The 26,787-nt window shown below is 36.8% G+C and overlaps 1 protein-coding gene across 6 annotated transcripts in view; it reads right to left on the bottom strand.

Annotated features, from left to right (window-relative positions):
• BABAM2 (BRISC and BRCA1 A complex member 2) overlaps positions 1–26,787 on the bottom strand; it is a 182,231-nt gene that overhangs the window by 42,728 nt on the left and 112,716 nt on the right. For all 6 annotated transcript variants that reach the window (XM_064509548.1, XM_064509545.1, XM_064509546.1 and 3 more), the window contains 2 exons: positions 2,575–2,674; positions 508–578 (listed from right to left, as the gene is read on the bottom strand). In XM_064509548.1, coding sequence (XP_064365618.1) covers positions 508–578; positions 2,575–2,674 — 171 coding nt within the window. The remainder of the gene's footprint in view (positions 1–507; positions 579–2,574; positions 2,675–26,787) is intronic.

Raw genomic sequence — 26,787 nt, 5'->3', positions numbered from 1 at the left:
GCGGACCTTCCAACCACAGGAATTCAACAGGAAATGACGGCCCTTTCTCTCAGGAGACAAGATACTGCTAAACGGTGGGAGCAGCCTGTCATCAGACTCTTGCCTTTATGCCAAGCAGTGGTTTCTGGCTCCTGTTCGGTTTGGAACTGGACCCCACTTCTCTATCCCTAATGCACTTCAAGTATTGCCTTTTACTGCAAAGACCCCTTTAATAATTTTTTCAGAAACAAGGGCATTTCTTTTGCACAGGGAGAAAACCCCTACTTATCCTTTTCCCATAATTGGTTATTTTCTGAGTAAAATCAGATTGGCAGCTGACACCTAAGTGAAGTAACACTGAGCTTCATACCAACTTTACTATAGAGAGAGAATGCATACACATCATTCTGCAAAAATGACCAAACTTCAACTTACCCACTAGAAATCAGTTACATAACCAAAGACCATGTGCAGAAAATAACACTTTTCCCCATTCTACACAAAATAATGCATTAAAGGAAAACTTACGTTCCAAAGTGACTCAGGAAAGCTGCGATATACTCTCTTCTCTTGTGGTATCCTTGAATAACGTATTGTACCTTAAAAAAAAAAAAAAAAAAAGAAACAAATCCAAAGCTATAAAAACATTAAAAAAAAGGCCAATACTCCCAATTTGTCATGTATTCCTTGTTAAGGAAGATTTATTTTTGGCATGGTAATAATTCTGAATCCTACATTTAGCTTGCATGATTTATCCTACAATAGCTTTAAACCAAAGAGTGGATCTTGTACACAGAAGATCTTGCACATACAGGAATCTCCTCACTTACTTCTATGTGAAATGTAGTATTTCACAATATACTGAAACACTGTTTAACCATGCCAGATAAAGAGTGAAGAAAAGAAGTGCACCACCTTGCCTAACCGAAGTTTGAGCAGGAAGCTTTGCTGGGCAAAACATAATCACCTGAGCTGATAGTTGGCTAAGTGTCAAAATAACACTCTGGTTATAAAAAAAAAAAATTCAGAGCTGTGATCTTAGGTGTCTTCTGAAGACTGAACCTCCAACAAAATCTTCTCACACTGAGCTTCCTCATTGGCTTCATGCTGACTCAGGGAGCCACCTACTCAGTTGTGAGCATCAAGTTCTGAGGCACTCTGGGTTTCGAAAGACTTCCATCCTGGCACAGACAAAATCCAACAGTGCTAAACTTGGAAGACTTGAGGCAAAATTCTCCTTGAGCTGTGTATGTTTTCTTATTGATTTGAAAGGGATTACTTCGTTGAAAAGTGTGAACAGGGTTTGACCCATAACAGAAACAACGCACATGTTGCCAGGTTGAAAGAGCATCTGGTTTACAACTGGTTACTTTGAGCATGTACAGAGTGGTTCCATACCTGATTTCTTACGTAAATCACTTTGCCTTCCAGAATGAAAACTAACATTTCAAAAGCCTTTTACCCCACTGAACATGAAAAGAACAGGAGGAATATGCATACGTTATTTTTCTTGGCTATAGTAATATTAGAATTCCTTGGCTGGCAAAAGCTTTCCTAATTTTTTTGAAAAAGTCTTGATACAATCATTGCTGAGAGCTACGTTGTACCCCCTAAAGTAAAATTATTCTATTTATAAAATAAGACTTATTTCATTTTATAAAAACTATGATTATTTTGAAGGCTTTGTGTGGGATCTGAAATGTTATTTTGGGAAAAGGAAAACATATGATAAGTTTGCTTAAGGGACTTTGTTTAAAAAAGGATAAAAACAGTCCTGTGTACTTGCAGATTTTAAAAACAAAGTAATTTTAACAGAAAACCACAACAAAAACAACTCTAAAGATAGATTCCAATATAATTATGGAAACACATTTTGAAGAACTTTTTCTGAAAGATAGTTTTATTTTCCTCCTTTGGACAAACAAAAGTAAAAATCATATATAAATACAAATAGGAAGCCTATAATAGGCAGATCCCTGGATGTTGGCCCCTAAGCTTTGTATTGAAAATTATACTTAAATAATGGAGAAGCTTTCAAAATATTATATTTGTTCTTTTTTGTCAAAACATTAAGCCAACCAGAACACAACCTTTTCAGTACATGCAATGCTAAGCGGCTATTACTGTATAAGCATCCAAGTAGACTGATGATTCAGTTCATTTGGAGTAAAAATCCAAGATGAAAATCACAGAATCCTCTCTTAAGCTCTTCAAATCTACAGTGACGATTATGGTATGAGACTTTAGACAGAGATTTCCAATTGGAAAATTAATAGGTGAACTACACATTTGCATTTACTAGCAAAAGATAGGTGGGCTACAATAACATTTTATCCTACTTGTAACATGTCACAATTACAAAACCCACTCTAGGGCCTGATACCAAACATGCTTATTTATCTAAAAGATTCATTACATTCAGCACACTGTTTTGGTGCTCAACTATTATCCTAAAAGTTATTCCTTGGGTAGTTTACCTTAAGTATACCTTACTTGAACCACCTGGTAGGAAAAAAGACCCATGTCTATGGAAATGTTATAGTGCATTACTACAGTACAGTATAACATGTAAGGCAAGGTAAGTTATAAGCTTACCTTGTTTGTTAGTAGCTGGCATACTTGGGGTACATAGTCAATAAGACAACCTCCACCAGGAAAGGCTGGGATGTGAAGGGCAGATGATCCTCCAAGAGCACTAGAAAGAAGTTTATTTAAAAGTACATCACACACACAGTTTTTAGGATTAGAAAGTGATCTTTACACTTTCTCCTCTTTCCTAAATTGAAAGATGAGATCCATAACAAGGAAATGTATTTATTTTATGCCATGGTGATACAATAGGTATTGAGTGATACCGTCTATAAAATTAGGTTATAATACTTCTCCCCATAATTAAGCACCTTTAATCAAGAATATCATTAATGCAAAATAGTCTCTCAAGAAACAGTTATTCATTGTAAACAGTTACTGTTTTTCAGTCCTCTTCGATAACTACAGTAGTTAAGGCATCTTGTTATAGCTGGAAGGAGAGGATTTTGATTTTCTGATACACTAGACAGTGTAAACAACTTTCAATGGCCATTAGTAACTTAATCACAGTCCATCAAGTTATTCAGCAACATGGTTTCTAAATGGCGTAAGAATATTTTCCTCAGCCTCTTTCAGATTCCTTAAAATTGAGATTAATACCTCCAGGTCAGTCATAACTGACTGTATAGGTAATCACATCCTTATGGATATCCAATTATTTTATTTTCAAATCCAAAGGCCTAGTGAGGAGAATAAAACCTTCTCCAACACCTTTCAACATTCTTTTATTGACCTGCTCTTCACCTAAGGGCCTTGACAAGCTGCAGAAATGGGCTGACAAGAACTCATCAGGTTTGAAGAAGGCAAATATCAAGTGCTGTCCTGGGATGAAATGACCCTATGCAATAATACAGTCAGGGCACTGACAGGCTAGAAAGCAGCTCTACAAAAAGAATCTGGGGTCTGGATGGATAACAAGATAGACGTAAGTCAGCAGTGTGCCCCTGTGGCAAAGGAGGCCAATTGTGTACTGGGACTTCTTAGCAAAAACATGGCCTGTCAGTTGAGGAAAGTGATTGTTCCCCTCTATTTGGCACATGTGAGACCATATCTGGAGTACTGTGTCCATTTTGGGGCTCCCCAGTACAACATAGATGTTAACCAACTACAGCAAGTCCAGCAGCAAGCCAGAAAGATTACTAGGTACACAATGTACAAGGGGAGGCTGAAAGACATTGGCTTGTTCAATCTTAAGAGAAGGTTATGGGGGGCATCTTATTGATGCCTTCAAACACTTAATGGAAAAATACAGAGAAGATGGAGCCAGACTCTTCTCAGAAGCACACAGTGACAGGATGAAAGGCAATGGAGAAATGTTGCAACAAAGGAAATTTTTTATTAGATATTAGGAAAAATGCTTTCACAGTGAGAGCAATCAAATACTGGAAGAGGGACCCAGAGAGGCTCTGGTATCTCCATCCCTGGAAATATGCAAAGCTCAACTGAGCAACCTGATCTAAGTTGGGCCTGCTCTGAGGAAGGGGCTGGCCCAGATAACCTCCAGAGATTCCCTCCAATCTACATTATTTTATGATTATACATTCTATGATTCTGTTCCTCCCCAGAAGGAAATAATATGAACAAAGAAATTAATTCTGTCCATGTACAACATACAGACCTGAAACCCAAATAACAGAAATAAGAGGATTCCGGAGATGCATTTATGTAGCTTAATCAATTGCCTTTATCATAGGGGAGGATAACAGCTTCTTCAGCATGTAAAGATCAAGCACTTTTTATTTAAATTGGGTTGTATAAAGCTACAACCAACTGAGATCCATGATGGTTTCTTTTGGCTGTATTGACCTAAATCTTTCTTACAGTCTTTTATCAATCAAAAGGGATATGAATTTGCATTACATGTTGTGGCTTACATCATTCGCTAAACATCCAGAACCTTGTTGGTTACAATTAAAAATCTTCAAAAGCTAAATGACTTGAGGCTTCCTGTTTACTTGCTGTTTCCATAAAAGATTAAATTGGTTGGAAACAAGCATCCTCTCGGCAAAATAAGCCTTTTATTCTCCAACAGGACCTGCTGGTATATTTTTCTCAGTTCTTGATAACACATCACTTTGATAGGTATAAGGGTCTACAATGGTAAATATCCATCCGAAGGAATAGAGCCTAAACAAATAACAAAAAAGTAGCTCATAATGAGATATATGGAAATCTGCTATTCAGGCAAAACAGTCTGGGTTCAGCAGACTGTTCACCACACGGAACAGTTCTGCAGGTCTGGATTTTGCAAATCCAAATGAATGATGAATGAAAGAAAAAAGCCTTGAGTACACAACAGCCACATAAAAAAACAAACAAACTTTTCTAAGAGAAGTAAGACTCGAACGGGATTTTTTAAAACAAAACTCTGTTTTCTTGCTGCTATCCCTTTACTAAAATTACTCACAAGTACATGGGAATATAATTTTGCTCCTTGTGGATGTTCAGAGACAGTGAAGCAGGACTATTAGATTATTAGGAAGTTGGATTATTTCTAAAACAGTACTTTGCTCTTAGAAACCTGGAAGTATACTGGGTCCATTGATCTTTAATCTTGGAGAATGAAATATTACTCCCTCCTGATATGTTATGAGCGGGTTGTAAAACTCACTTTAAGACAGTGGTTTTGAATTTACTAAACTCCTTAAATGTTTTGTGTAAATATATCCATAAAATGTTTCCAAACTCCTACATGGAGCAAATGACATTGTCCATCCCATCTTTCTCATTTGCAACCAAGTCCAAGTCCCCACTGAAGATGCTCAGATTACAAAAAAGAAACCATAGGTTCCTCTTTTGGCTACAATAGGTGTAATACCAGAAATCTACCAGATTTCAGAGTTAAAAAAGATTCCACTCCTGTATTACCTGCTTCCAATACATCTTCCAGACTGAATTATTACCATCTGTGACTGAGGGCTTCCCATTTTACCTCTATCCACAGTGCAAAAGCAGCCAAACTATAAAAACATGTTGATGTAAATCATGTCAATCCTGTTGAACCCTCTTCAAATGTAAAACAGACTGCTACAAGGCGGGGTTTTTGAGAAAGAGATCCCTTCACAGAATGAAGGCTAGAACTTCTAGTAGAATTACCCCCGGAAAAAAGAGGAAGACTGTACAAAATGTAATTTATGTTCAGTAGAAATAATTATGAGTAGGGAAATTAATACCTGGACAGGTATTTTTTGTTCCCATTACTGGGTCAGAGAATTTGTTTATTAAATATTTTATTAAAATATTGCATTCGCACAGGACCTTGCCTCTGATAATCTCGAAGCTTTCTACAAACATTCATTAATTAAGCTTCAGTTGTCTTATGAAACACATATTACCTTCTTTTTTTTTTTAATACATATAAGGAGGCTATTTTTCAGGATTTGATTGAACTGTGCAATACTATTTCTCTGTTATGTGAAAAGGAACCCATTTGCAGTACCTCACAAACAAGAGGCAGGGCAAAAAGGCTATATTCCCTGTAACCCTCTAATAAACCTGCATCTGAAGAAAGGAGAAGCGACTTATTCAAATAAGAAGCACCTGTAAAATTAAGCACGGAAATATGCAAAATTAAGAAAATCTGACAAGGAATTTAGCATGGAGCTCAGTATCTCATGCTGCTGTAGGAAGTGTCTCAAAGCTGCATCAAAAGAAAAGGTTTAAGAAAAAAAAATGGCATAAAAGCCTTTAATAGTCAAGGAAATTCTATTTGCCAAGAGATTCCCTCAGTGCAAGCTAAAGCTTCCCAAGCTTCAGGCCTACTTTTCAGATAACTGGGCCTTTTAGAGAATAGATCCTGCATATTTATGTTCGCGATTAAGCTTTCTTTTTTGGTATCACTGTGTTATATGCTCCCCACAAATAAAATGCATATCCAGAAATAAAAACAATTATAACATCACAGTGTCAAGTTTGCTGACATTCATTTTCTCAAGAAAAAAGCATCAAGAGATAACAATGAGGAAGTTACTTTGTTTTAAACATAGCCGAATTGATTAATAATGCCCCCCAACAACTGCCAGAGTAAACCTAGTTACAGGACAACCAATCCCATTTGCGTGTAAAAATAAAAACTTTTGAGTAAACTTTTAAAGGCTTGTATTCTAACAGATTCTGATAGTGGCTTTCTGTAACTTACTAACTTTCACAAAGCAACAACCTCAGCTGATGATATTTTGCTAGGACTTGTACCAGATGAAGATAAATACATGGCAGATCTACCCACCTGTGAGACAGGCCATATATGAACTATTCATGCTGAAACACAGACAGATCTGTTGGCCCAGGCCTCTTCCTCACTTGCTCTTGCACTAAACCTACTCAGCTCTGCAAACCTACTTTGTACATTTCATCTTAAAATGGACCAGCAAGTTCCTGCTTTCCTGGGACTCTACAATGTCAGACGCAATGCGTGGTTCTGATCTCTGTTCTGTGAATTAAACTAATTTTGGGATGGACTTGGTACTGAATTCAACAACAGCAGCAGCCAGCCTATATTAACAGTAGTTTTTGTTCTGCAACCCTCCAAAATACAAGTGCAGCCAGCAGAGCGGGAGAACATGCGCATTTCTGCCATGGGCTTGCGCATGCTAAATGACTTGCTCTATCTGTCTCTCAATGGATCTATTTATTCAGGCCCACATATAAAATTCAAAGTTCTTTCCCATTTCTTGAGAGCTTATAATGACATTAAAATGCCTTTCTTGAGAAATGATCTTTGAAAAATGATCAAAAGGCATAGTATTCACAGGTCTACAGAAGCGACTGTTCTTGTTCCTGAGTATTTCTGCATAAAGAACCAATCAATTCCTCTTCTTTAAAAGGACTGGTTTCCTGCGAAAGAAGAAGGGTGCCTCCAAGTCCCAAGCTCAGAGGAGTGGGTGCTCAGCCAAGGGACACTTAAAGGCCTGAAGGCAGACACTCGCACTCCCGTCCCTGTTTCTTTCAAGGGTCCCCACCCCTTCACTGCACCCCTCGCAGCCTCTCTTGGAGCCTTCAGGCTCTCCAGACTCCTTTCCCTTCACCCCAGTGCCTCCCTGCAACCCATTTTGCTGCCTCTTCTAAGAACACAAAAATGCAGGTTTCTCTACATTGCTGGGAATCTTTGAGCTGAGTCTGAAATGAGGATTATTTCAGACTACACCCTACATTCCAGGGTCCTGCAAGAATAAAACCATTAATCTATTAAGTTACATGCTAACACAGGTTATGGAACTCTAGATGAACATACGCATACAATACTGTCTATTTTGACCTAATGGCTTTTTTATGTGTTAGCCTTCCCCATCTCCAAACTTCTGTGAGCTTCTCTTTGAATAGCGTCACAAAGAAGAGAACATCTAAGCACATTTTTCAGGCTCTGAAAAGGAGATACCTTGCATAGTGGCATGTATTTTTGCTCCAAGCCAGGAAAAAGTAAAAAAGCCATTTGTTCGTGAGTGGAGCCCATCGCTGTAAAAAGAATCATACCTATCCCTGTATATAGTGTGAACATATTATTAAACAGCTTTATATCACAAGAAAGTGGTATATAATACTGATTGCACTCAACAATGATCCTAATCCCATGCATTTTCTTCAAAAACCACATAGAGTAGGAAAAAGACAATTTGAATGGTTGTGAACCATACAGTTGAAGATTTGTCTAGCTTTGCAAATGTAAATAAACAAAAAGCTTGCCTCTACATGGAAAGACTTTTTATATGTGTCTAAAATAACTGAGAGCTTGTCTCTCAGCGTGGCCAATGTTAAAACATGTTAAATCTACTTACTAGTGATGGAAAGCAGACTTTAGACTTTATAGACTTTCTTTTACTTGGATACACCCTTCTTAACTCCCTAAAAGTAAGTTTTCACCTGCCTTATTTTGAAACTGAAGCACATTTCAGACCTACACAAGTAAGAGTGCTATTAGTCAGGAGGGCTATAAGCAAGAGTAGCCTGAAGCATGGGGAAAGAAATTCCCATCTTTTCGCTTTTTTCCTGTTTTGAGACACTCGTTATGGGGTTGATCTCCTTCCCTGCTTTCTTTCTCCTTTGTTGTTAAAGTTAATAGTTCACTTTTCCTTTTTTTTTTCTTTTGCAGTTTCATCACTTTAGTACATTACACCATTTGGCACAGGAGACACAAGGAACCACATCAAATAAAAGCACGTGACCACAAAAGCTGCCTTGAGGACCATGATCCCAGATTCGTCGTCAATTTACCATTTTTCAGACCCGCTTGCCCACAATCAAATCTTCCCTATCACATTAGCAATGTGGTGCTTTGCAAAAGCTTAGGAATGTTGCTGTGGTCAGCAATACAGAGCTTACCAAAAAAATAACAGCACAATTGCTTCTGTTTCTGAGAAATTGGTTAGTATTTTCTCCCCTTTCTAGCAATATCCTGTTTAAAACAAATGTAATTAACATAGTTTGTCCAATGAATCTACTGCTAGCTAAACTGTATTCAAAAAACATCCCTATTACAGAAAAATTGCAGTTAAACTTCTATTTTTACAGGGGCAATTTCCACCTACAATTATTTCTACTTCGGTGTAGGTAAAACAGATATGTATGGCTCCAACAAGCCAATATAACTTGAGATATTTATGTTACTTAGGGTAGAAACAAGAAAATAGAATCACAAATTGACCTGGAGGCAAAACTATGCCAAATTTACTTACTTGGAGGAAGAATGCTAGTCAAACACAGGCTAAAATATCTGGCCATTAGAGCAGAAAGGATAATACCATCTTTCTTTACTTGACCTACCAAAGGTTCAGGGTAAATACCTCTGAACCCCTCATGACTGGTAACTGGAAAAATACGAAATAATCACTGTAAAAAGCAAAAACTAAAACTAAATGCACTTCAGTTTCATGGACTGTGCAGACAACTGCAAGTCAGGCTCGCTGAGCTTTATTCGTAGCTCTTCTACTGAGTTCATATATAATCTTCAAGAAGTTACTACAACCTCTCTGCTTCTGTGCATGCCCACCTGTAACATTCAGATGCTTATACTGAAGTTGAATAGTATTCATAGACTGGTATAAAAGCTGTGTGACAAAGTCATCTGTAAGCACGAATGAATGTTGCTTTGCTCAGGTTATCCCAACTTCTGTATTCTGCTGTAGGTTAAATTGTCAAATAATGTTAATGTTCTCACTTTAGACGAGGCAACTATAAATATAATGAAAGATTTACATTAACTGTACACATTCTGGGTTCTAGCAAACTTAAGCTCATAGGCTTACATGAGCGATACCTCAGGTGATGCAATCATGAAAGACTTGGGGCTAGAAGCTCTGTCCCCAGTAGTTTATTCCTCCTCTTGAGGAGGAAAAAAAAGTCCCCGAGAAACACAGGATGACTGGATAGCTGACCTTATAATTGAAGCTAGAATGTATTTCTTTTCTTCCCTTCCCTTGCTCAGACTCAGAGCTGGAAGGGGAAAGGACAGATGGTCTCGCAGTATAAAGCTTTTCTTATTGCTACTTGAAAGTAAAGAAGTCCGAAGCAGTGGAAACGCTGGCATTTTCAGATAAATCAGGACTGAAGGGATTTCCTTTGCTTATTGGGTCTTTATATGCATAAATCAACGCAAAGATTCTACTTAAAAGGAGACTACGAGGTTTCCACAATTCTACTAAACAACCAAAAACTTGGGTTGACAGTGATGGAAAAGAGAGCTCTCCACAATCCTCAGATCTTGCATTCTCTGAAGAAAGAAAACCATGTGAGGATAATGCTTATAACCCAGCTTATCAGACAATTCATGTTATATAGCTGCAGTACCTTGTATAGAAGTATTCTACCTACAACACAGTCATAACATTGTTCTATTTTTCATGCAAGGGAACCGACTTTTATAAAGAAATCCAAAGCTTACAAAAAACCTCCCTAGGTGGGTACACAGCTCAGCAGAATCAATTACCCTCTGGGAACTCCATTATACCCGAGAACACAAGCTTCAGAAACAGAAAAAGTCCAAGAGAGTAAAACAAGAATTATCAGAAAGGCTTCCATGTGTGCAGTGGTTTAAAATATAAGTTTACTTAACCAGTGGAAACAATACCACTATAAAAAACAATGCGCAGTGTAAAAATTTTGGTCACTTACTCATTCTGACAGTATGAAAACACAGGGACAAGTATGAAAGCCATGTATTTAAAAAAGATTGAAAGTATTAATAAATCCCTCACACTTAACCTGTGGAATTATCTTTCATAATGGAGTGTTAATAGGCTCAAAAAAGAAATACTAAAATTCTCTATTACAAGACTCAAAAATTCTGACCAATGTTGCTTTTGGGTTGAAACTTACTACATTTATACCCCCCTCAGTTTTCGCATGAAAAAGTGGCAAGGTGTATTATGAATCTAAAATGCTTAATCATTTGGCGCAGCTTGTTTTCAGAAATGATACAAATTATATTCAGAAATTCATAACAAATGCCATAATTACAAGAACTGAATTTAAAGACACTTGTAATGATCTCAGAAAATTGTTCTTTTTTGTTTTCAAAAAGTATTAGTTACTAGTATTAAGTGTCCGTCAACATAGCATTCTTTAAAGAAAGTAGTTATAATACCTGAAAAATTTGCTAGATGCCTCACACTTTAAACAGGAAGGCATGGTTCCTGTCCCAGAGAACTTAAACGATTTAGCTTCTCACACCACACGACACAATGAGGAACTACACAGCAAGGATTGCATGACAGGGGAAGAAGAGCAAGGCTTGCAGTAAGGAGATTAAATTGTTCATCAGAAAAGACCTGAACACAATGCAGAAATAGATATGTGCAAAGCATTTTGCTTATTTCTTAAAGGAATCTTGGCAGCAAATTTAGGGGACGTATTAATGAGAAGTGAAGAAAAGAAAATGTTAAGGAAGAGTTTCTCAAGAGAATTTATTTTCAAGGGGAAATAACAGCAAGTCCCCCCACCCACCCTGAAAAAAATCGTAGGAAAAAGGAGGCAAAAGATCAGCAGCAAACATCACTGGCCAAATAAAAAAAGGTACTGATAAGATAAGAAACATGGGCAGAGAAGCAGAGGAAGAGAATGCTAGGTAGTCCTAACGAAAAACAAAGTTGAAAGAGCAGTATATGAAGATTAAAGAAAGGATTCAAGATACCAGGAGAAAAGCTATGCAGCCTATGCTATTGTGATCGTGTTCTGCATTGACCTGAGGAAGCAGAACAAGCACGAGAGAGGCTGAAGACTTGTCACAACTAAGGCAGAACAAGAGTTTGGCTAAAAAGTGGATTTTAACCTAACTACAATAGTTTTTCATTCTGCACCAATTTGAAATGCCAACATAAAGAGGGGAAGTTGTTCAAAAAGATGCACTATCCCCATCTCTCCTTCACATGGACTGTAAAGAAAGAAAAGTTGTGACTGTTATCTGAAAACTTACTTTTGAATTTCCTGTTCTTTACAAATGTACTTTTAACAGCATTACCTATTTTACAGATCTATTTATATCCACCTTAACTGTGAATATGTTAAGGGTCTTCTAAGTAGCAAGAAAAAAATTACTGGGCATTGACTCAGGTGCTTCAGGTGAATCACCTTTAGCTTTTCAAAGAGAATTAAATGTAGCATAAAGATAGGAGTTGGGAATTGTGAGCTTTTGCATAAACAACAACAAAATAAAGGACCAGAAAATTGGTATGCTGTGGGCAGTACTCTCCTCTCAAACAGTAGTCCTGAAGAAATTAATGAAAGGATTGAGGAGTTATTTATGTTGAGGAGTGCTGGAAATTCCTCTGCACTGAAGCACGGGTGGCATATTACACAATGCTTGTTGTTGTGCAAGATACTCATCTGCTGTTTTATAATCCACTCTGCTTTAGTGATGGAGATCTCCCAACAGTCTCCTTGAAACAGAAAACTTATGACAAATGTATGTATATCTTCTCTTATTATCTCTCCATAAAATGGGTGATGTAAATGAATAACTGTTTTAAGACGGATATCAGTTATATTTACAAAAACATGCCCTTTAAACCTATCATTTTTAATCAGTCCTTGGGCATGCACTCAATACCATCCAGCTTACTATATACATTTTGATTGTTCACATAACAGCTAATTTCCCTACTTTTCTCACCTTCTTATGAAGATCGACATTAATTTCCTGTAACTTGCAGCCTTGTGATGTTTTATGACTGCATTTGCTTATATTGTTCTTTATTTTTATGTGTTCCCTAATCTACTAGTCAAGTTACAGTAATTAAGCTTTATTGTTAATCTTCTCCTGATATTGCTTAATGCCTAGCACTTTCAGTGACACAGCAGTTTTAAAAGTACATGATTTTCCTGCTTTAAAAGTACAAGATTTTCCTGTCTCTGTGCTAAAATAGTGTCATGTTGTAGATTCTTCCCACATAATAATAAAAACTCTTCCACTCTCCTTAGGCCAGACAGTAATCCTCACTTGTGGATCTTTTCTCTGTGCCAAAAACATTTCTTTTAAGAAACGTCCTGTCCCCTGCATTATCAGTATTGGATTTGATCAGCTTAGACGAAGAATCAGACATGCAAAGTAGCACAAGGATAGGAAAATCTTGTAGAATTTTTTCAGAAATGAAATGATCAATATGCTGGAAAACTTCTGGAAATGATGCTGAGAATTTGGGTCATCTATAAGAATGTTGGGGGGGCAGAAGGTTAGAGGAGAAGAATGTTTTTCTTTCATACGTCTGGCTTCTGACACCAGTTTCCATGTGTATGCTGCATGATTAAGGAGCATTCTTGCTCAGATCTTGAAACTGGCTTTATCTTCTGCTCACAAACGATGTGGAATGCTACAAGTCTGGTCTGGTGCTCTAGCTAAATTCTCCAAGAGGCCAAGGGAACTCAGGCTTTATGTAAGCTAAATATATTCCCATGTGGACACAAGGCAAGAGAACAAGATAAGTTCTTCATGTAAACACAGCCACTGTGGTTTGACAATCTAATAAGAACCATGTTAAACTCTTATTCACTTAATAAGATGATATGAATCTGCCTGGATGGTTTTTACAACCCTTCTCAGAATCTTTACCTCAGGCATTTGTATATGTGTGTTTTGTTCTTATGAACATAAATAATTCAACATTCATCTTAATATATTATCTTTAAAATAGCGGGAATCAGGGCTATGAGCATCGCATAACACAAAGACAGCCTTTGGTACCTGAGAAGACCAGGAATAATTTTTGGAAGAAACAGCTTTCGGCTTTAAAACCTGCTTTACATCAGATATAACAAAGGCTCCTTCTGTAATACGCAAAACATGGATCACTTTAAGAAGGAAAAGTTGAAAAAAAAAGACATAGGTCATCTTCATTGTGTTAAAATCAAAGCAGGGACCTATGCACACATACAAAATTGGAAGCTTCACGATTTGCAACTTAGAGCTGCACTTAATTGGTGAAAAGGTGAACACGCACATACCAAGAACTTTGTTTTCACTCATATCTGTCTTCTTTTCACAGAGCAATTTCATTAATGTACACATTGAAAGACAGAGACTGGAATGAAAATCGTTTTCACAAGGACTGCCTTTTTACTAGAATAAATCCTAAGTGCATATAATATGCATACACCCACAAATCAGGCCTGAGTAAAGATATACACTTACAAGTATACACTTTCATCCCATAACCTCCCTTTAATGCACATGTTTTTTCTTTAGAAAGCGGAAACGTTTAGACAGTCATTGGAAGAAAAATATTCAACTTTATGTTAGTACACTTTTTTTTCCAAAGTTTTGATTAATATTACTTAAATGTTTAAGGGCTTGAGTGCATTTGGAAGTTGAGTGTTTAGATAGTGGAGTGGCCTAAACTGTATCTGAAAATAGATGTATTTACAAATAAATGTGGGATGTTTTGAAAAAGTGGACCTTGTAGATGAAGAATGACGTTTTCAGAAAGCTCATCAGTTTTTAAATCATTTATGTCCCATCTTCTACTAAGACTGAAGAACTTAAGATCCTACACGTCACTGAAAGCCAACAGAGCTTAACTTCCTAAATTAAGTCTTTTCTTTTCAAAAATTATATTTAGGCTTATGAATCCTGCAGATACTTTTTAAAAAGATTACTCCAAATCAAATATATTGTTATATTGCCTCTAGCACTAATTAGGAAAGTTTTCAATAAAAATAATGAAGAAAGATTAAAATAAGGAATAGCATCAACCTTGCTCTTCTGTTCCCTCATCCTGAAATAAAATTAGAATGCAATACTTCTCTTTGATTTCCTTCCTAAATAGTTCTTCCTTCTCGCCCTCTAAAAACCAAAAGCACCAAGTAATTTTCATATCTTGTACTAAATGCGTCAGCTATAACATTGTAAAAACTTTCTGCTACTTATACTCTCTAAAAGGATGACTAGAAAAAGTAAATAAGTAATTGAAATGGGCACATTCTATGCACTAAAATCGAAATTCACCACAGAAGAGAACTTCTTCAAAGAAACCTCCCTGCCAACGGTGTAACTGCTTTTCAAGTCAAAGATTTACCATTGGTCACTAAAGATTTATTTATCAAAATAAATTGTACAACATATCCCATTACCGTCATGTGTCACTTGCTCCAATTTTTTGACACCTAATAACACACTGTTAATACTGTTACTAGCTATACTGAGACCTCTGGATTATAGTCTAAAAAGTACTTAATCTATCTGATGGTGGGAGAATAAGATGTCTTGCTAGTTTTTGTATGTATTCTTATTCTTTTTTTTGTGAAAATAAGTTCTTCTACAAAGGAATAGGTTTCTTTTCTTTTTTAAAGTCCTGCATCAAATGCAATGGTTTCCTAAAAATACCAGCTTACAGCTGTAATTGACTTCACAATTTAAATGAACTCTAACAGAATTCTTCCCTCATTCAAATCATTTCAATAGGTCAGCAACTTTTTCCCCATTATACAATATATGCAACTAAAACATTATTTAATAAATCATAGCTAGAGTGGCTGCTAGAACTATGCGCCCAAGATTAGGAAGCTGTTATAATTCTCTTGCATGGCTAAATAACAGAACGTATATTTTACTACTTAATCTAATTTTACCTATCAACATGTGTTACAGAAAGAATTTATGCCCAAGGTGAAAATATTCTAAGTTTTGGCTGGGAATGCTTGTATTCTAATTACATTTGGCTTTTCTTGCCAGCAATAAATATTAGCGTGGTGTTGGAATCTTGTACAGTACCTGTATTTTCCATGCATATGTCTGTATATTGTGTACTTTAAGCTGTAAGAAAGAGACTGTGATACCAAACCTGCTTGATTTTGCTCACCACCTCCATCCCTTTCACTGAAGGACACAACGACTGGCACCCTCCAACATGCATGATGAACTTCTTCAAAATTGTGTTAATGCCATTTGATAAATCACCAAAATCACAAAATAAGCTACAGTAATATATTTAAAGCATAAGAACTAAAATTGATTCCTTCCTCTTCTAGATTTCTTCTTCGCACTGAAAGTTAATTGTCTTCCATTTTGACATCAAGTCACTAAATACAATGCACTGGAAGCTATGAATTCTGTTTTAATCCAAGTCTGTCAATAGTTTTTGGAGTAAATTAAGATAAACAACCCCAGCTATTCTTTTCCAGTCTTTGCAGTCTAGAAAAATACCTAGAGGTCTTAGACTTATAGAGGTCATGCTAGGGGGAAAAAAAGAGAAAAAAACAGAAACTAAAAACCACCCCTCTGCAAAACACTTCCAATATGAAAAATGCCAGCATCCCATACATCTAGTTTAAGTCTGAACGCTAGATCTCTCCATGATATAACTTATAATTAAACATCTGCTTGGGATAATCCAATGCAAATCTGACATTCTTCTTCCAGCCAGAAAAGAGACACTGCTAAGAGTGAGAGAAAAACATGGAGGGTCAGAAGATTATTTAAAAATAAAAACAAAGTAATACTACATGTTCCTAGAATACCTTTCACTCTACAGGATGTAAAGCATTTTAACAGAGCATAATACAATCCCTGTATAGTGCAGAGATCACTTCAAATCCATGCACACAAAATTCATGATACAATTTATGTCAGCGAATGAAGAATGCTTTATGCTATTAAAAGCAAAGTAGAACTCACGACTACTTCAGAAGCTAAGTGTGATCTGAATTTCTCAAGGAGGTCCTCAGCACCTTTCAGGGTAAGGTTTATAATCGAGTCATTCTAGTTTCTCCAAAATTCTTTCTTCTGTCAGTGAATAATGTCACATTGTCAATAACTTCCCTTACATACCAGCTGCTGAAGCAGGTTATCCAATTCATTTCCTCACTTCACAAGATTTAAAGACGACTTTGTACACTGTGTACACTATTCATATATAATTATAGAAGCTTGTGACTGTGAACCCAGAAAACTTTGCATGTTTCTTTTTTCTGAAGATTTGTTTTTGTCACTCACAGAAGTTATTTTTGAATTGACTAAAGAATGTCAAAAATAAAACCTTCAATATTGTTTAAATCTATAAATAGTATTGCAGAATTCTAGTGTGTCTGCTGGCTCCAGGGCAGGAATAGCTGATTTGGGGCCTCTACAAGTTTAGCTTATTATTTTGTTCTGAAACCTGAAGTTCCAAGAAATCATATGCATTTTGCCTTTTCTTCTGTTTCCTGTCTTCAACATACTGGGCATCACCGGATGTTTTTAAGTTAATTATAATGAACATGTTGGCTTATGAAGATTTTAGGTCGGCTGCAGAATTGGAATAAAAAAGAAAATAACAAACTGACCCTACAAGAACAAAACAGAGTTCTGAATTTAAATCCAAACCTTCCTGTCTGGAACTTCTGTTCATTTGGCTTCTTTCTTCCAAATGCCTGGAGGCCTTGCCTTTAATAACTACTACTATAGTTAGTGTTTCTTTGGCTACTGGTCAGTTTTAATTTTCCTTAAAAACTGCACTGGTTACACCCATATTGAAGTCTTAATGAAATCCCTCTTTCAGATACTGCATCTTTCATTAAGAGCTCAGAGTGAAGACGCAGCGCCAGGATGCTATACATGAGCAGTTTCATTTTAGATTAAGAATCAGCCATGGGTTTTTTTTTTTTTTTTTTTTTTAATACAACAGCTGTTTTGTACTGCAAATGAGGGAAAGATGTATTTGATCCTCCTTTATTTAGTCAAATTCTTATCCACCTTGGTTGAAAAAAAGAAAAAAACTTACTTAGAACCATGGGATTTGAAACTACTGCACATAATATACCGTTCTGATGCTGAGAAAGAAAGCAATAGGAAGATGATATCTCTCAGAATAAAATCTAACTTTGAACTTCAGAAAGGGCAGCAAATACAAGAAATGCTCTTTTTGTTCTTTTCCTTTAAATATGTCAATTCAACCTTGGAATTGGTAGAAATTTGATACAATGCATCATATACAAATTTATTTATTATAACTTTGAACAGAGAGGTCCTTATCTGAATGTCTACTTGAACTCATGGTTAGAAAGAGATAATTCCCTCTACCTGTATAGCCCCCTGCACCTGTATGAACTTCACGCACACATTCATATACGAACTGCTTACTGGTAACTAACATAACAGTTGTTTTTTCAAAAAAAAAAAGAAAAATCAGGAAATTCAAAGTATTTGTTCTGATATCAATAGTAATTTGGTCCTCTTATGCACATGCACTATTATACAGTATATCAACGTAAATGCCATAACAATACATGGACATGACACACTAAAGTTTGATGAATTATTTCTTTAAATTGCATGAGTTTTATGTGGGGAAACTTCAGCTGTAACATTCCAGTGATGTAGTCTCTGTATTTCATTTATTCCAGAATTTTTCCCAGTCAATGTTTATCTGGCTGTATTTGCTAGGATCAGGGCTATCCATAGCATAAATAAGAAGAAAGCTCATGGGTAGCACAACTAACACAGTTTGGTTTCCAGCAGACTTCTGTACTGTGTGTTAAAGCCACAGCACGAGTTCACTCCTTATTAAACATCAGAGAAACCACACAGGAAAGATGTTCTGAACGCTTTTGCCAAAGGAAAAGCTTCAAATGGTGTACATGCCTTGTAAGACATCGGCGAATACATGCAGGACACAAATCTTGAATGAAGAGAGTTTTTTTCCTGCTATTTAATAAAGCATGAATTCTGACTTCCTGGAATTAGAAGAGTCACAATCTTTTTCTCCCATATTGATTCTCACATACCTAAAACAGTTACATCGGGGCTGCAGCCTTTCTTTCAGGGGGCACTAACAGAATCTGTCTTTTCTGAACGGCTATATTTATGAAGCCATAGGAACTTAATATTTTCAAGACTTCCCCCCCTGCCATATTTCTTTGAAATTGTGCAGCAGGCTCAAAAAAGTTTACAGAGCAGAAATGACAGACACCTGTACACACAGACAGCATGATCATATCAATTTTCTCAGAAAAGAAAACTGATTGTCTTAGGAAATCAGAGTAAAAAACTACCAGTTTCCCACCATACAAAGTATCTAACATGAAATTATGGCTCAACTGAAGTCACTGGCAGAGCTTACAGACTGGAATGGGACCAAGACCTCACCCTCAGTCTGGGCAGAAAACTGTAGCATTTCCAAAAAAATCTCTGATTAACCTGAACACTTTAAAAAAAAAAAAAAAAAAAAAAGTGAAAATCAGTAACTGGTTAAACTCACATATTGGCACATACAACTCTTATAGATGAACAGATTTTCTTCAAACACACTTCCTGAATAAGAGCAAGCACAAGAAACTTCATGTCATTAGGTAATCATTTCTCCAAGTCACTGTTGTTAAGAGTTTTTACAAATGCCTCCTTAGCTACAGCCCCCGGACTTCCAGCACAGCACTAGTAATCTTCTACTTTCTTTTCCATTAGATCACACAGGTGCAGTCTCAAAAAAAGGAACATTTCAAAGAAACTTCTGTAAACCTGAGGTGCCAGAGGAGAGTGTAACTACGTAGTCACAGAAGGAAAAAAAAAAAAAAAGACACTTCTAATGAAGGGAAATTTTAATAAGCAAGACAAACATGCTACTCGTAAGGAAGCTTCAAAAAAAGAACTCCTTTTAAGCAGTTATCAAGCATGGAAAACCTTAGTCCAAAAGTGCAAAGTTTCAAAATATAAGAAACAAAAGAAAACTGTTTATAATGGAAAACATGAGGCAATTTCCAATTGCAGCAATTTTCAAAGGTTCTTAGCTCTCCCAGCTTCCAGCTTTACTGGAAAGCAGGGGTTGCTTAATACCACTGAAAATATCTGACAAATTCTTTTTAGTCTAAGTTTAGAGCTATAACATTTTTTCCAAGGATCCAGAGCAGGAATCTATTAGTCTTTACAGTTTAGTTTTAGACATGTTACATATTTATTGTTCCCTTTTTGGGCAGTACCTACACCATAAAATTTAAAAGTGTCCATCAGTCACTACTACTTTTTTTTTTTCTTCTCCCGGGAGTTTGTAATAGAGACAAAGCTCTGGGAATTTGTGGTAGTTTTGCCATAAGTTTATTATCCTGCTCAATGGGTGGAAAAAGAAGGCAAATGATTGACCATAGGAACACAAATGGTCAAAATACCGGAAGCTGATGAAGATTTGTCTATATTCATTAGGTACAGCAGAAAATACAGAAGTCTTAACACCGTTTCCTAAGTTAGAAAAGGCTTTTGTACTCCTCCTTTCTTATCCAGTTGGAATCCAAAAATTATTGCAAAATGCAAGTCTCAGGGCAGGGTCTGTTTTTCCAACCACCAGTTATCCTCATGTATTATCCAACCCAAATGCAATATAAAGAAAAAAAAGAAAAAAAATATTGGTGTATGTCCTTGCTGTTCTTGTTTCTTCCACCATGTGATTTATCAGATAACTCTGAACAGATTTTTTTGTTCTTGTACACTGAAGAGCAGGGCGGGGGGGAACGGGAACTTGCTCTCAAAGTCCTGCACCTAGCAAGGCTTCCTAGGAAAAGCTACTCAACGTTTGATTTGATATCTACCTCCTGTAAAACAACCGCCTGTTATGCAAGAATAGTAAACTGTTCTAGGACAAAAACCCTGCAGCACAATGCAGAAATGCTGTTGTTTACACTTACTTGAACTGTTACAAGAGTTCCCTGGACTTTAAACTCTATTTCCATTTTGATGAGTGTACAGGATTATTCCTGCTGAATGTGGTTTTGTTACTTAGGGTTTTTTTCCTCACTTGGCCTTCTCATAAGGGAGGCTCAAAAGACTGAGCATCTCTTGACAGAGTCAATGCAGGCATCTCAAGCACCACGTTCTCTGTTGTCGCTGATGACAGGCACCACAAGGAAAAACTCACTGGAAAGAGTTTGACACTAACAAATAGTGACCTGAGAGTCACCTGTATCTGGAGTCTCCGCTACTCCTTTCCAAACATAGCAAAGATAAGGTCTTCCACTCCGAGAAAACCAAGAACAAGGCCATGTAAATGACAAAATTCAAGCCATTACAATAACCACAAGCCAATATATCATGAAAACCAGAGACTAGTAAATAATTATCTTACAGAGGAAAGAAGATATTCCTCAGCTGAACATAAAACTGCTTTAGTCCAAAGATACCAGTAAGACTGCTCTGTGCTCAGACAGCCTGTCCCACAAAACACAACTCTGACAACTAGAAAAATAGGAACATTTCTCTAAAATTCTCTTCTGTCAAAACAGCTTCTTTTGGACTCAGGTCTTCGTACTAATTTTACCTACTGGTACAGAGTTTCACAGTGTGGAAGGGGGCTTACACATACAAGAACACTGAGGGCAATGCATTTGCCTGGACTCCGAGAAGGCAAATAGCAAAGAACTGCTACGTGTTCACTGTGCCACATGCACTCTTCAAATCAGAGTTCTCTTCAAATCAGTTACAGTCCTGCTTGCAAGGGCTTCCCTGAGTTTCAGACAAATCAATAATATCCTCATTTCAGAACCTTCCTCCTGGTATATATGGGCATACACAATATATGTAACGATTCTTCTTCAGCAAGGGGTAATCCTCTCTCACAAACCAATTGCTGTTCTTTGAAAGAGTCAAAGAGCTAAGGGATAAAGGTGACCCAGCTCACAAAGTTTCCTCAGATTTCCTAAAGGCTCTTCACACAGTCTCCACGCAAAGCTCTTACGGAAAGTTAAGCAGCTCTGACACCGAAGTCCTTGCATGGGTAAGTAACTGTTAGAAGATGGAAACAAAAGTATGAGTAAATAATATGTTCTAATACTGGAGATAATTCAGCAGTACAGTTCAGTAGTGATCTATGATGTTCAAAATATTCATAAATGACCTGGAAAACATGCAAGCTGTTAGGTGACAGTTCACTGAAGATATGTTATTCAGAGTAGTAATGACAAGGTCCGAATCTGAAGAGTAGTAAAAGGACTCCAAAGCAGAATAACTAGATGGTAGCATGAAAGATGAGATTTAACATAGATAAATATGAAGTGATGCATGTGGAAAAAACAACTCCAACTTAAAATACAAAATGATGGACTCTAAGCTGATCATTCAACTGATCTTGCGGTTATGACAGACAGTTCATTTAAGAGGTCGGCTCAGCAGTCGATTAGAAACAAACAAACAAACAAACAAAAAACAACAAAAAACACCACAGAAGTTCAGAATTATTAGGAAAGAAATAGAAAATAGGATGAAGACCCTCATTATGGCCTTCAATAACCCATGTTTTGGCCACATCTAAACTGTTCTCTGAAGTTTTGGTCTCCCATTTCCAAAAAAAATTTAAAGGAAAACTAAAAAAGGTTAAGAGAAGACAACAAGAATTACAAAAGATATGGAATGGCTTTTGCATAAGGAAGCAGACAGTCTGGAAAACATAGAGCAGACAACAGAAAACAAAAGCAGGAACATGACCGAGAACTATAAAATTATGAATGGCATGGACAATGTGAGTAAGGACTGACTAGTTGCTGTTTCTTCCAATACAAGCAGTAGTGGAGGGGATGAAACTGTGCTAATAGGAGCTAGGTTCAAAACCGTAAGGAGGCAGATCTTCTCACAAAATATACTTGAGCTGTGGGAACTTCCTGTTGCCGGGTGTTCAAAGGATAGACTGGACAAGTCCATAGAAGAGAAATTCCTTCAAAATTACTGAATACACATGAATTACAGCAAGTCCCTGAGACACAAATATTAGGGCAAACTAATATTAGGGAAAACTATTATGGCAAAATTTCATATATGCTAGCTCTCCTTCTATAAACTTCACTCATTTTAACTAGCAACTCACTGGGATGCGTTTAGACAGCTTTGTACAGGTGCATGATTTTCTATTTGGGCAACATTAATATTTTTATATGTCAGTACAAGGTAATTTACACTGATAAATTTTAATCTCAAAGATATATAACTGTGAAAGGATAAAAATTAAAAGGATTGCCACAGTATGATTATTATATGACTTAAATAGATACTAATCATTAAATGATGGAGCTTAAAAATGCAATGGAAGTAGTAATAAATGCAACCTGAATGAATGGGAAAAAAACAAAACAAAGCAGGAGATATTTAGAATGGTTATCTTGTCTTCTCCCCCGGAGAAAGTTGTATAGTAACTAATTTTGTGATCAGCAAAGCAAAAGGTATGGTACCTTCAAAGATCTTTTTGCTTAAAGTGGCTGCTTTAGATTCGATAAAAACAATAAAACACTGAAATAAAGAAAGATCCTCCTTTTGATACCAAGCCTCTATGTAAACACTCACTTGTAGGTACACAGAAATGATGGCCATACCAGTTTCAAAGCAAAACCACAGTACTGAAGCAACGACCAGACTTGTCTGACATCAACTTACATTGGGTGGGACGTCTGAAAAAGGATCCCTTCTGAAGGTGCGGGACCCTGCCCTCTTCTGCAAGTACAAGTGATGTGCCAGGAATCACGATGATGTTTTTAAAAATGCACAGTGCTGCAAAATGTACTGTGCTTGCTTCCCCACCCAAGCTTAAAATGCAATCCCTCTAACAATATCAAGCGTTGCCTAACATTACATTTCACATTCCATCATAATTTGGATGGTGTGTGCTTCTTTGAAAGAGAATTTGAAACACTAACAGTTACCGTGATGGGAGGGGGGGGGGGAGAGAGAGAGAGAGAGAGAGAGAGAGAGAGAGAGAGAGAGAGAGAAGGAGAGAAGGAGAGAAGGAGAGAAGGAGAGAAGGAGAGAAGGAGAGAAGGAGAGAAGGAGAGAAGGAGAGAAGGAGAGAAGGAGAGAGGTTTAAGTAGAGTGAAGGAAGTAAACTGAGAATCAAGGTTACAAAATGGCTCTATTCATTCCTCTGTGGGGATGAAACAGTATAAACAAAAAAACCAAACCCAAAACACTGTTTACTTTGAGAAACAAAATATGTCAAAGTTCTCAAAGTAGGCGGAGTCAAATAAGGACACGATTGGCCCAAAGACTCCAGCAGCAAGATTCCCGTGCAATCTTAACTACCTTATAAAGTTGCTCCCTCTCTGGCACTGCCATTTGTTCTCTGCATAAATGACTCTGCATAGGTGCAGCAGGCCCTAAGATCAGGGGAGAAGAGGGCAAGCAAAATATATCTCTAAAACACAGTGGTGATTTAAGGATACCCTATACAATGGTGAAGATTAATTTAAAGGCAATCAAGAGTTGTGATTAAAAGTCTCCCACCAATTACATACACTGCTGATAAAGCCTCTTACACAAAAGTATTTTGATAATTAGTCAATACTGCTGCTTGATTGTATTTACATGTTGTTTATTTTTAAACCACTGCAGAATTTAGCAATCTGAAATATGGCTAGCTCTGTTTAATATTTTTGGGGAGGTTTGGGGGGGAGGCAGAGAGGAAGAGAAGACAAATAAAAACATTTTATTTGATATAACATTCTTTTCTTTCATTTGTTCGTTGGGAAAGTTAGGATACAAACTTGAGCTGATACTCAAGGTATTTTTAATGATGGTAACTTGGAGTAAAAATATCAGAGAGCACAACTAGAAAGACTTAATTATTCAAAGTTCTGTAAGTGAATCCTCTTCAACATTGAAATCCACAGTCATTGAAACAAGTTTCCATATGAGCAGCAGCAACAAAAGCACCTCCGTACGAGCCATCCGAACACAGAATAAAAGCCTAAAGGAATCCCTTTTAAGTACAAGAGGTAAGTTCAGTAGCTGTAGTCAAAGTCAGCCCTTGGCTATTTCATTGGGAATTCATATAAGATTTTTCAGAAGCATAGCACAGAGGGGACTATCAGACTGAAGATCTGTATATTAGGAATTCAGAGACCACCAACTCATTTCACATCAGCTATGTTAGTTTCTTCACTGCATTAAAATCACATAAAAACCAAACATTTGTAGATTCCCCAGCCTTCCTTTTGCCATGAGCTCGCTACCATTCCTGAACACTGTAAAAGGCTGGGGAGCGGATGCCAGCTTGTCACAGACGGCAAAGGTCCTCCCAGCAGCAAGCTGCCAGAAACTTCGTGCTGGGGAAGTACAAAGCTTGTGACCAGCTATACCTTACTAGGAAGAACATGGGTTGCATATTGAAGCACAAACAACTTCAAAAGAAAAAAAAATACAGAAGGAAAAAACGTGCTTTAAGTTTATTATAAAGAAAACAGAAGATTGATGGTATTCTACAGTTGCACAGGCCAGAGGCAAGGGGGCTCACTCTGAGACGTTTTAGATTTGCACTGATCATGAAATCCTGTGCTGAAAGGTTCAAGGAACAAAAGAGTAAACGAGTAGAGGAGAATGAAACAATCTCATTCTTTTATGAAAAGCAAGTTTCCTAAAGAATTGTTTAACTTGAGACACTTGAGCTACACAACCACAGACATGCTTCTCAAACATAAAGGAAATAATACACATCTTTGTTTAGACTGCCCTGACAGAGTAGCTTTTTGCCATAAATCAGCGATCATAACAGTATTACGGGCTGACGGCCCCAGCTGTACACATTACAAACTTTTCACATATTACATATTAACTTCCTTGCAACTTATGACTTTCTAATCTGCAAGTTTGCCAAAGCAGTGACATGCAATTGTTACACCTGACTTGACTTGATACAAGTACCATAAGATTATATTATAAATAGACAAATTTTCATAACATGAAAGACATGAAATTGGTTGGGGGAACATCTAGTTTTCATCTTCCAACTTGATAATGTTCATATAAAAGTTAAAATAATGTCTGAAATGCAGAGTTAGTGTGCAGTTAGTGGCTTCAAATTAAATGTAGTAGTTGTGAAAAAAAAAGGACAACTAGGTTCTTTACATGTCAACTTTAAACTCTTTTGCTGTATAACACCTGTTCCAAATTCCCTTCTCTGTGGAGAGTGACTTTGGAAATCGACCTCATCTAAGGCAGTGACCAGCACCTGGAAAAGCTATCAACCATGCATTTATTCAGTGTCTAATTAGTGTATACCTGAAGAACATTTATGCAGACAAACTTAGTCAGGACTAATAATAACAAATTGCAGCTCATCTAGCCAAATGTTAAGAAAGGTTAGAATTTATGTCCAATATATGTTATGTTTTTTCTAACTTTCCAAGAAATAAAAAGGCACTAGATTTAAAAACAAGGGAAGTCTGGAGAATGGCTGACTACAAATGATTATCTTCTTATCCAGTGCAAAAGTCAGGGTAGATGCAAGATCCCCAGAGTTAAAAGTTTATTTAAATTCAGTTAAAAGTCCATACTTCGCCTTGAAAATCCACCATTGTACTATTTGTTTACCAGGGAAACCCGGAATTCCTGAATACTATTGATTGATCTTCAGGATCAGGCATTTTCATCTCTCCTTCAGTATAAACCTACATTAAAGAGGAGATGAAAGACACACGACTCCAAAAGAAGAAGAGGGGGAATAAAAGAGCAAAAAGATCTAGCTGGAAAAAATAACACTATATTAAAAAAATATGTATTTCCGTTAATTAAAAGAACCAAAAAACCAAAAAAAGACTTCTGGATGAAGCCTGGCAAGACAAGAGGAGTGTGCCACCATGAACAAAGTGACAGAGAAGACAGATTCAGAAAAACGTCTCAAGGGTACCATCTTTAAGAATTTGGGGAGGGAGAGGAGGTGCATGGAAGGGAGAGGTTGCCGCAGACACTGCAGATATTAGGGAAGCACCTGCCCATTAAAAATAAACTAATGTGACGTAATTCTATGTTATTTTCTTCACTGGCAACTTTATTTATAGTTTTATAAAAACAACAATAACAAA

Source organism: Dromaius novaehollandiae, chromosome 3 (genome assembly GCF_036370855.1).
Source record: "Dromaius novaehollandiae isolate bDroNov1 chromosome 3, bDroNov1.hap1, whole genome shotgun sequence".
Taxonomy (NCBI): Eukaryota; Metazoa; Chordata; class Aves; order Casuariiformes; family Dromaiidae; genus Dromaius; species Dromaius novaehollandiae.
This window is presented reverse-complemented; position numbering and strand designations above follow the sequence as displayed.